The sequence below is a fragment of the Delphinapterus leucas genome, chromosome 14, assembly GCF_059928025.1.
Source record: "Delphinapterus leucas isolate spDelLeu-1000000601 "Yukka" chromosome 14, BTC_Dleu_Yukka2, whole genome shotgun sequence".
Lineage (NCBI taxonomy): Eukaryota > Metazoa > Chordata > Mammalia > Artiodactyla > Monodontidae > Delphinapterus > Delphinapterus leucas.
The window spans coordinates 66197473-66209519 of NC_143142.1; the positions used below are offsets into that span (position 1 = coordinate 66197473).

At 46.8% G+C, this 12047-nt stretch overlaps 1 protein-coding gene across 7 annotated transcripts in view; it reads right to left on the reverse strand.

Moving 5' to 3' along the window:
- MYO5B (myosin VB) overlaps positions 1-12047 on the reverse strand; it is a 387835-nt gene that overhangs the window by 278932 nt on the left and 96856 nt on the right. For 5 of the 7 annotated variants that reach the window (XR_016387637.1, XR_016387636.1, XM_089895168.1 and 2 more), the window contains exon 1: positions 1001-2963. The exons of 1 other annotated variant lie outside the window; for it this stretch is intronic. Coding sequence is in view for 4 of the 6 variants with exons in the window: in XM_089895168.1 (XP_089751294.1) it covers positions 1001-1174 (174 nt within the window). In the remaining 2 variants the exon portion in view is untranslated. Of the gene's footprint in view, positions 1-1000; positions 2965-12047 lie in introns of those variants that run through there. One more of the 7 variants, XM_089895171.1, reaches the window with a different exon arrangement.

Genomic DNA, 12047 nt, shown 5'->3' on the forward strand with positions numbered 1-12047 from the left:
CACCGAAACTGATACTCAATCCTCAACAAAGGGGAAACTACATACAGTTTTTGCCTAAGAGGCTAGAGGTGTGAGCCAGGAAAGGACAAGACTAACCAGCCCCACTGAAGTCCAGGCAAGAGACCACCTGTCAAGATCAGAGTAAATGATTCCCTGCAAAATTAATGAACACTTCCTCCACAATGTAATTTGCTTATTATAGCTAACATTCTCCATCGAGCAAGTCAGTTTGTGTGTTTACCTAGAGCTATACTTTAATAGTCAATATTCAGAGTTGTAGAGACACTGCATTGCTTAAAATCAGTTGTTTCTTTCATTACTGCTCAAACTGTTTAAGGGCCAAGGTGTCAAGTAGCAATTGTTGCTTTGGAGAACAGGCTCCAAACCTAGTTGCCACATTCTCTGGATTCCAATTAAAGTATAACATTCATATCACATGTCCCGAAGACCCCATCGAAATCAATATTAAAATATGGACCAAGTACCAAGCTAGCTATCATCATAAAGAAAACACAGATAAAGGGGAAAAACCATCCCTCACTTCAAGCAGCTTATAAACTACAACTCAATTTTGAAAAACAGTTAAGCCTCCGACAGCGTGGGTACAGGCTGGAAGTGCGACGGAGTGGGGTTGATTAACTGGAAAAGGCTGCCAGAGGTGGTGCGAGTTAAACAGAAGGAAAGGGCCAAACACTTAGAAACAGGAGTAAACCAATGAAGACCGTGGTAACGTAAGGCAGACAACGTAGTAAGCTCTCCTGGATGATCAGTGCAGTAACTCTCAACTACCTGCTCCTGCGGCACAGGTAACTCAGGTACCAACAGAAGTCAACTAAGGAATGGCTCAGGGAAGAGATCTTCACCAGAGGGGAGCAGGTCAGAACATGGAACCCGACCCACACAGGCCCTGCAACTAAAGACGAAAAACCCCGAGGACACCGAGGCCATCTGCCCCCTAAGTACCTCCCTCAGCACCCAACTGACCGTCAGTATTACACACCTTTATCCTCCGCTGAATGAATGTGAAGGATAGATAGCAGTGGCCTCTAGATGAATGATCCAAGCACAACTCTAAGAGCAGAGCGACCCTTAGTAACTGCTTAGGCTTGAAACGCAGCTTCTCCATTTTGCTTGCATTTAATCCACCTTCTCTAACCGTGGATGCAATACACATTCCAGCATGTCTAAATCTGGAGTTCCTTAATGAAGTTTGAAGTCGCACATTTCCAACTTAAGACATTTTCTATGTCCTTATCTTTTGTACCTAATGGTCAGAAGAAAAACAATTGAAATATGGGGAGGAAAAAGAAAACCTACCTGAAACAGAAAATGCATGTCAGGCAATAGTGGGAAATGGGTTTGGACAGGTCGGGTAAGGCAGATTTGGGAGGCTTCTCAGCACTAGAGGCTGTCAGAGGCTCCAGAACAGATCAGTGACATGTGAAGACCATGCTTCAGGACTGGTTGTCCAGCAACAGTGATACACACAGCAGAGGCCAAGGGAGACATGAGAGAACAGCAGCTTGACAAGGTGTCTGAGTTTCCTTCCACTTCCGAAGTCCTGGCTTAGATACAGAGCCAGCAGCCTTGCCTCTTAGGTGAGTAAAATGCAGGTGACTCTTGGGATTCTCACCTCCAAGGGTTCATCCCAGAACACAACGACCTTACCCTAAGTGAGAAGGTCTCAACCACGGGTGACATTTTTTTTTTTTTTTTGCGGTACGCGGGCCTCTCATTGTTGTGGCCTCTCCCGTTGCGGAGCACAGGCTCCGGACGCGCAGGCTCAGCGCGGGCCCAGCCGCTCCGCGGCATGTGGGATCTCCCAGGACCGGGGCACGAACCCGTGTCCCCTGCATTGGCAGGTGGACTCTCTACCACTGCGCCACCAGGGAAGCCCCCTACAGACATTTTTGGCTGAGCTTTGAGCTGCTTTTAAGTGGTGGGTTGGAGCTGCACATCCTTTCAGCAATTGCCCCTATGTGCATTCACAGAACAGTTAGCTGAGGAATACAAGATATCTTGCAGTTATTTTTCCCCTGCAAACCCAACTTGGTTCACTGATGCTAATGGGCCTCCAACACTGGACACATTAATGTTATCCTCTACCAAAAGGGCTAACTAAATACTGACAAATATTCAACAGGGCCCCATGTGCCTGCCATGAGCTCCTTGGGCTGGCTGAAGACACTGGACATAGGGCCAGGGCTCCATAGTCCACACAGGCCCTCAGTGTCCTAAGCCCACCTTGAGGGATTCACCACCCATAACCTAGTGGTTGTCTCCCAAACTCAGAGCCAAGATTCACGGCCCAGATGTTTTAGCAAAGCCCTGGCTGGGAACTTAAGGAAGAACATAAAACCACACGCAGGTGTGGTCCAATGACAGCAAGGGAGAAGCAAGTGTCCTCTTGTACATTAGCACATGTTTGGATATTCACTAGAGTAAATTCTTAAATGACGAATTCAGTTTCACTTTGTCATAGTTAAAGCGAAGTGTTTTATGTGACATAAGCTTCTGCTAAATCAGGATCTTGTCTTCTCCTGAGCTGCCACACTGAAGACAGTGATGCATGATGCTGCTCACGTGGGGGCTTGAGGGAATGCCTTTTCACACACGGGAATCCCAGCTTCACTGAGCATCTTTGAAGCGTTAACTACCGTGCAGCAGTATGCCCACTGACAAGAAAACTTCAGCTACCGTACACAGAGCTATCCTTAAATTATGTCCCAATAGGAAAAGGCCTGCATAGTATGAAAGGTGCCTACCACCCTCTCCACCTAGTTCCTCACTCTTTCCCCAAAGCACATAATACCAACTGGTTAGATCCAGGACATTGACTACTACTAGGACATGGTCACTGGCAGCCTAAGGTGACACACGGTGCTTCTCCCTTCTCTTCACCTTCTCTCCTCCAGGTCCAGGGATCAGCAAAACTGAACCGGAGATAAAGGCTCCTCAATGTCAGGCCCTCTCTGTTCTCTCCCTCCTGTCTTTGCTTTGCAGGGGACACAACCAGAGCATGGTAAGACCCCTAGACACGGATGTGGCTCAGGTGAGCTGAGGCCATTTCTACCACCCAAAACACTGCAATGCTCCAACCCAGAACTCTGCTTTGGAAGGCACTGGGCTTGGGGCCAATCAAAATCTAGTGGAACTTTGTTTAGTATTTGGCAATTGTTCCTTAAGAGGGTCCCAGGGAAGAGTACAGGTGCTTACGAGGCAGTAGTCAGGCATCCTTGAGTCCCTGACCATATCATCTCTGTAGCATGCAATCTTCACTTTAAGTCCTAAGGCAATCTTGACTGCCACACACTACAGTTTTTTTTTTTTAAAAGTAACTTAAAAAACCACTCCCCCAGTTTTAACATGGGGAAAGAAAGGCAGAACGTTCAGAGAGAACTCGCAGAAGGAATGTAGCCCAGATGAAGAAGAGCCAGGTAACAAGCCTTCCCAATGGTCCAGCGCTGCACAGACCCACTGAGAAGCTAGAGATGTAGAGATGGACGCATATTAGGAATACTAAGCCAGAGGGAGAGTCTGCAATTAGTAAGTGACCTTGATACAGGGCAAAGGCTGTTATAGCAGTAATCCAGTCCAGCATGGCCCAGAGGAATGGATCAGAAGCCGGCTATTCCAAGTATGGTTCACACACCAGAAGCAGCAGCAGCAACACCTGGGAGCTTCTTAAAAATGCAGAATCTCCAACCCAGACCCAATGAATGAGAATCTCCATTTTAAAATATCCCCAGGTGTTCTGCATGCACACTATAGTTTGAGCTTTTCCCCAAATCACCAAGGCAAAAGAACTGCATGGCCCCATGCCAGCCCAGAATTTCTCAAAGGCCTTTCTTTCCTCTCCCCATTTTCTGCTTCAGCCCGTAAGAGTCTTTTCTGCCCTCTCCAGGGAGCAGTGAGGAGGCAGTCTTTTGTCTTACTTCACCCCAAACTCATTCCTCCCTCAAAGGAGAAGAGTAGTTAATCCAAAGGATTGGATGTTATCAGCAGGTGGAGTTATTACACTCTTGAAACAAACTCTGCCCTCTCTCCTTTCTCTCCTGCCCCACCCCTCCTTGTCTGCCTGTGCTCAGGACTGCAGGTTCACCTTGGGCTTCCTGTAAGCATCCTTTGGTTAGCAGACCACGTGGCCTGCTTTTCAGACTCAGAGCCATCTTGGCATTTTGGCAACATCATGACCTCGACAACTTACCAACAGTCCTGAATCTGAGCATAACAGAGTGCTGACTAGCCATTCCTGAAGCCACCATCTCTAACTAGTTTTTGGTGTGGATATTCTATCAGCCCAAACCACAGAGGCTGGGGAGACAAAGACTCTCTAGCTCAACCCTCCCTGGAAGTTACTGTCAGCATCTCACAATCTTACTCTTATTCAAAATCCTTAAATCTCAATCCTTTTGGTTTTTTATAAAGATTCCAGTCAAACTCCTAACAACTCTTGCTAACATTATAACCAGATGGCCCTTTGAAATCTGGTGGGTCCTCACTAATAATTTGCCACCAGAGCATGGAGTTCCAAATGGGTAGAGCAACCAGGAAGCATCATTCTGGAATACGGTTTACATGTTATGTAGTAAGAATCTCCTCCTTAGTAAAAAGTACCAGTTTTTTTTTTTTTTAATTTGACTTAGTTTAGGTTGGCACCATGAAAAATTATAATTAAATTTTTCATCTTTGTGATGGTTCTTATCTTTCCTTGGATGAAGAATAATGCTCAAATAGGGTGGGAATCAGGAAAAAAGGCATTCTTGCGTTTCCTACAACAATGAAACAAGTTCCTCACTAATAATATCATTAATAACAATCAATTACAGACCACACTCTCTTAAGCTTCAGTTAAGTAAACACAAATCTTTCACAGCCTTTCCCCAAGTTTAAAAATGATAATTCACACTCCTTGACACTGAACTTATTTCTATAACACTACAGTTTTGACCTTTTTACCTGGCCTCACAGGCGCATACTCCAATGGAAACCAGATTACAACCAGAAAAAATGTTAAGGATACACAAGTAGTTTGCAGCTTCTGAACAGAGGCTGAGGGTCACTCCCCCTACTCCTCAGGGGACCACGCTCAGGCAAACAGGGATCAAGAACAGAGGTGGGCAGTAGCAGCCACCACACTCCAGGAAGGAGAGCCAATAGAAGGATTTCTCACCACATCAGGCTTTTACGCTGGAGTCACAAGCACCAAGCAGGAGCACCTCCAAGAGACTCAAAGGCCCCTGATCTATGAGATCTATTCGAAACTCTCCATGGTAGTGGCATACTCTTAGGAGCATACAACTGTAGTAACCAAGCAGCACCTGAGCACCTAGTGCCTGCAGAAGGAAGAACAGAGGGTGAACGTATCAGACAAATAAGATCTGGAAAGAGAAAAGGAAAGAGGGCAACCCAGGTGACACACGGCTTTTGAATCCTACACCTAATGTGGAGATGGAGCTATTTGATGACACAGATGGTAAGAGATGAAAATCAAGGCAACGTGTTGACAGGCTGCCATGTTATCAGCATGCCGGGCCTCTGCGGGGCCCTGGGGGTCAACTCTTTGATCCAGAGAGTGCACAGACAGATGTGGACTCCAAAAGTAGCATCTACCCTTATTGATCTTCTAACTGGAAGCAGATGGACAAGAGCCCCGCCAGAATGCACAGTGAACACTGGCAATCCCAGAACCACAAAAGGCCAGAGAAGCAGCACCTGTGGGCAGGCTGAGGCTCAGCTGGAGAGGTTGGAATGCAGCATTCTGAGGACCACATACCAGGAGGACTCGAGAAGAGGGCATACACAGGGATAGCTGGTAGTAGGAAGCAAAAACTTGTCTTCTGAGGTTTAGGAAAAGAACTGTTTCCCTACAGACTGAGGTGTGAAAAAAAAGCAGGAATTCAGACTAGGATGAGGCTGGATGACGAAACAAGACCAAGGCCGGTCACTACCACTTGGGCATAAATGAGAGGTGCACTGCATGGTAAGAAGCAGAGAAACAGCTGCTTGTCCCAGGGCATGTCAGAGCTGGGCAGGCAGTCAGGATGGATGGTGGGATCTGGAGGGACTCTCAGTCGTGAAGATCAAAAGAATGTTGGAGCCAGGATGTCATTACAACCTGGAGTCTCAAACCATTACTTTCCATCAACCAAAACAGTGTGGCTATAGAGCAAGGTCTCCTTAACCTTGAGCTCTGGACCAGCCACACAGAATCCCAGAAACATGAGAAAACACATCAATTAAGGACAAAGCCACCGAGTCACTTCCTTAAGTGCCACCCCGGCCCTCCCAGGCCAGCTCCTCCTGGTGACTCTGGCAGGACAACAGAGCTCTAGGCTAACTCTCAAAGACTCTCATGAGCTGGCCCGTTTTTATGTAGTCCACCCTAGTCACCCTCTCCAGCTGTTTCTTACAGACTCTCCGACTTCATCCTATTCAAAAATGAGCTCATCTCCTCCCACTCTGGAGCCCCAAGCCCCCCTTGCTTCTGTTCCCTGTCTCAGAGAGGGGTGCCATCCTCCCAGGAGCCCAGGTAAAAAGCCTCGACACTCTACTGACTACCCCTCTGCCTTGTTAATGCAAGCAGATCCTCAATTCTCCTGAATCTGTTCACCATTTCTCTTCCCCCGCCACACCAATACCCCTGCTCAGGTGGCCCCTTTTCTCACTAGGGTTAAGCAGTGGACCCTTGGCCTTTAGCTTGGCCCCCACATCAATCCATCCTCCTTAGTGCAGCCAAAGTGATGTTTCAAAATATAAATCTCATCATTTCCCTCCGTTGCTCAGAACTCTTCAACGATCTCTCCACGGCTCTCAGGACCGACTTCTCGTGCATCTACAAGGTCTCTAACCATTTCCACCTTGGAAATAACACTAGTTTCGCTTCCCTGACTGCACCATGCTTTCTCTCCTAGGCCCTCCCTCTGCCTGGAACGCTCTCCCACCCCTTCCTCCCATTGTCTGGCTACTCCCACCTGCAGGTACTGCAGCCTGGGTTTCACTTCCCCTGAGAAACGGTCCAATTCCCAAACCTGAGGTATACATCCCTCCTCCTCCGCACTGCCCCTTTCACAGGCCCCATGACCCCATGTTGTCAGTCAACATGTCTGCATCCGCCACTAAACGCAAGGCTGAGAAGGCAGAGCATCTTATTCACTGCCGCATCCTCAAGGCCTAGTTCACAGTACGAGCTCAAGGTCTGCTGTCAGACAAGTCTGTCTCCTCAGCTTCTCCTGGGTGAGGTGTGGTCCTGTAACCCTCCATCTCCCCCACCCCATTCAGCAAGCCCTGGAGAAATGCTCGCTGACCAAGCCTCACTCTGCTGCCTTCACTGAGGGAGGATTCAAAGGGAGGAGAACATCCCACCCTAAACAGCCCAGCAGTGGGAACGAACCCATTATGGGAACCAAGGCTGCCCTGATTCTGAATCATGTACTTTTCACAGCTGGAGGTTACCTTGGAGATCACTGGGTTTGGGTTTCCTCAAACTCTAGGGTACTCCCAGGGCTCCAAGAGCCACCCAAGACCAGAGGTATGGGGGCTCAGACAACCCATCAGGCCACGACCTTCTTTCATCTTGAGCTTCACTTAAGATTGAGTTTGAGAAAGAGTTTCGATGCTAAAATTGGACAAGACCCCAAATTCAATTCCACCCCCTCAACTTACAGATACAAAACTGAAACACAAACAGGTTCAGAGACTGGCTCTGGTCACACAGCTTTTTAGTGCCAGCAACCAGCCTCGGGACTCCAGCATTCTCTCCAGGTTTTCACGTACTTTTAAAATTGTGTATGCTAGAGCTCACACAGCATACACACACGTAGAGAATAACTATTAGGAAGTATCTGTGTAGCTACAGCCCCAGCCAAGAACACTAGTGCCCCTCCCTCTAAAGGCGAACCACTAACCTCTTTTCAAATAATTCCCACTTATATAAGAATCTCTGAATGACAGAGCTGAGCTTTGTCTATAGCTGAACTGCACAGAGCTTGTATTGCTTTGTGTCTTGCTTCTTTGGCTCTGCGTAAAGTGGGATCCACTCACGTTACTGTGTGTAGCTCAAGTTTGTTTTAGCTGTAGTGTGCTGGTCCGTTGTATGAATATACCGCAACGTGTTGGTCTATGTTAAATACTGAAGGGTATCTCTCCTGTGTTTTAACATCAACACTGAATCAACGGACTCCACACAATTTCAACATGACTGTAATGAAAATATCTGAGTATCCAAGGTAGGAACATGACCCCTTCTCCAAGCAGGCTTCACTGGCCGGATGTTTCTAAAAAGCCAAGAAATGGGGAATCATGCAGGTGGTCCTCCTACAAACACAAATCCTCAGCAATCCACAGTGCTTCCTTAGTGGCACACAAATCAGGTCCTAAAAATAAAGTCTTGCTATTTGCTAATAAATCTGAATCAATAAGAATAAGTAGTAACTCTACTGCTAATGATACCAGGTATACAGACAGAAATTGATCAATAACCTTCACCCTAACCAGTTCTTAATTATTCAAGTCTAACATGAGGCTCCGTGTGTTGCTTCCAGCACAGAGCTGGGCTATTCCCGTAAGAGGAGAGGTACGCTTTTCTTTCCTTTCACACAATACACTGCACCTGGCTTTGAAGGGTCCCACGTGCTAGAACTTGATTCTCTCTGACCAAGGCTCCAAGAAGAATAAAGTCACTGGGCTGATGACTCTGAGGTTAGCTACATGGGCCAGGGCTAACTGGTCACTGGCACTAGTTAAGGCCCTAGAAACCCTGCCTACACTTACCTCTCCCATACACAGCTTCCACTGCTCTAAAAACCACGATGAGGAAGTTTCCAAAGTCAATACACAGGCACATGACAACTCAATCAAGACCAGAGTCTAAATAACAGACCCCATACCTTCCTATTAAAGCAGAATGTGTTACAGGACCAGAGGGAAGAACCATGAATGCTGGGCACCCAAGTAGGGAGAGAAGCAGCCACAAATCTTGAAAAACGCCCCCAGAAGAGTTAAGTCCTGTACAACATGCTCTCCAGATCAGCAGCTTGCCAACCTTACCCACACCAGGTCCACCAATAGTGACTTTTTCAAAGGTGGCAGGGCTTAGTGGACAAGAACAAGGCTTTCGTCCTTATCCTACTAACAGCAGCATTCCAGTGAATCGTCTTACAGGATGCCTACTGCATGCCAGGTGCCCTTCATACACAAATGCAAATTCTCAAAAGAACCTTAAAGTCATGTGAAAACGAGGACAGATAGTGTCATTGTCCTGCTCAAAATCTTCCACTTATTCCTCATCTTGGAGTAAAAGTCCAAAGCCTTGCAATGGTCTCCAAAACCCCACACGATCTGGCCTGTGCCCCCTCTCTGAGCTCACATCCTACTCTCCCAACTCAGCTCCAGCCACAGGCTTCCTTGCTGTTCCTCAAAACTCCCAGGCCCACTGCACCTCGGGCCTGGGCTCTTGCTGTTACTCTGTCTGGAATGTTCTTCTTCCAGATATCCACACTGCTTGCTCCCTCACCTGCTTCAAGTCTTTGCCCAAAGGGGAACTTCTCAGCACAGCCTCAAATCGCACCATCACTCCTCTCTCCCCGCCGCATGTTTCTCTTCTCGGCTTCATTCCCCACCCCGACCTCACCCCAGCACTTAACAGTGTCTAGGAACTAAATACTTTATCTTGTTTGTCTGCCTCACTTTGATGTAAGCGCCATGTGGGCTGGAGCCATCGCCCACCATTTGCTCTCGGTATCCCCAGCAGTTGGTATTTGAATGAATAAAATAGTATTTACTCTCAGTTTACCTAAGAAAGTGGGGTAATTAATTGGCAAGATTAAACACCCTGCCAAGCATACTAAAAATTACCAGAGCCAGGATTTGACCCTGGATCTGTAGGACTCCAAAGCAAGGCTCTGAATCCACCCTTGCCTTTCCTCCTGAGTCAGTCAAATGTGCTGTTTTTTTCTTTGTTTTGTTTTTTGTTTTTTTTTTTTGCTGTACGCGGGCCTCTCACTGCTGTGGCCTCTCCCGTTGCGGAGCACAGGCTCTGGACGCGCAGGCTCAGCGGCCATGGCTCACGGGCCCAGCCGCTCCGCGGCACATGGGATCTTCGTGGACTGGGGCACGAACCCGTGTCCCCTGCATCGGCAGGCTGACTCTCAACCACTGTGCCACCAGGGAAGCCCAAATGTGCTCTTTTTTTTAAAATCCCTAAACATGTGTCACTCAAACCAGCCAGTCCCTCTGTAAATGCAGACCCTTTATAGGATCTACTGAAGATGGAAGTTAAGGAACCAAACCTTTACTCCATTAGTAAAGAATTTCCAAAGATGTCTGTAGCACAGATTGGTGAGGATGGGTTTATTAGCAATATTAACCACCTGGAAGACCTTGAAAATGTCAACAACAAAATTATATACACATACACACACACACACATATATATACACACACACATATATATATATACAGTTTAAAATATGGTAAAGGGAGAAAACACAAAGCCACACACCTCTGGATTCAGATTAGAGAATGCCTTACTCTACACAAATACATCAGAAAAAGATCCTACAATCATAGTGCACTACTAACAGAATAGCAGCAGATACGAGAGCTACTTTTAAATAAATGCTCACAATAATGAGGTTTCTACAATACTGAGATTTCTTTTCAGGATTATGTCACATATTGCCTCTGGACCAGCTCTGTTAAGATTTTCATTCTTTGGTGGAGATCCTATTAAGTAAGGAAATGGCAAAAAGAAGAAAGAAAGAATACTCAGATTAGATCAGCTCCAAGATTACTACTGTGGGAACCGAGGCCGTGCCTTCTATTCACAGTATTGTTGGCACCTCAGTTTAACCACTACCAACTCAAAGGGACGCAGTGAGGCCAGCGCTAAAGGCATCACTACCATCATTTACAATCAGTAGAGTTTCTTGCTCGAGTTGTCAAATAAAAGGATTTAAACTGATTATTTTACAGAAGCAAATTCTATTCATAAAACCACCAAGTCCCTACCCTGCAAAGGGCACTGATCAGTCATAGATTGAAACAGAGATGCACCTGACTTCAAGACTATAATTTAAATTAGTAGACAGGAGAACAGATCCTTCTGGGTTATGTCCTCTTTGCAAGCTCTGGTGTGAGCTCTCAAGACAGGTTGCATCTTTCCCTCAAATTCATGTTCTCTGGGATAAATTAGTTGAGACAGAACTCAAAAGAACCAGGAATCTGCTAAAACCCTATCTTCCTTAAGGGGTCAGTCATAACTAAGATCTATAATGGCCATTATTGTTTCATCTATTGCCGTATGTCTGCAGAAAGTTTTGCAATTACCACCAGTAGTTATTAAGGTCCTTAAATTCTCTGCGGTTCACAATGGTAAAGTTATCTCATTACGGTAAAACTGCAAGCTTATTAACATTAGAACTTGAGTTTCTAGTCTTTTCCACCATTTCTTTTTTTTTTTTTTTTTTTTTTTTCAGTACGCGGGCCTCTCACTGTCGTGGCCTCTCCCGTGCGGAGCACAGGCTCCGGACGCGCAGGCCCAGCGGCCATGGCTCACAGGCCCAGCCGCCCTGCGGCAGTGGGATCCTCCCAGACCGGGCCACGAACCTGTGTCCCCTGCATCGGCAGGTGGACTCCCAACCACTGCGCTACCAGGGATGCCCTCCACCATTTCTTTAACCTACTGAAGAACTATCTCTTACAAACTCATCCCCCCTCTTCCTATAAGGCAACTTGAGCACACACAAGAGTCATCTGGAGACCTTCATGCAATGCATTTATGGAGCACCTACTATTTGCCAGGCAGGCCCTAGGCAATGGGGTATGAGAGGAGGAAAAGACAGGATCCCTGCACTCAGAGAACTCACATTCTAGTAGACGAGAGAGACAAAATCAGATACACAGATAGCTGCTACAGAGAGAAGTAAAGCATGGTAAGGGGCTTGGAAACAACCCAAATGGGGGAACCAAGCGTGCTATTTCAGACAGAGTAGTCAGAGACGACTTTCCAAGGAAGTGACAACAGAGAGGAGACAAGATGGAAATGA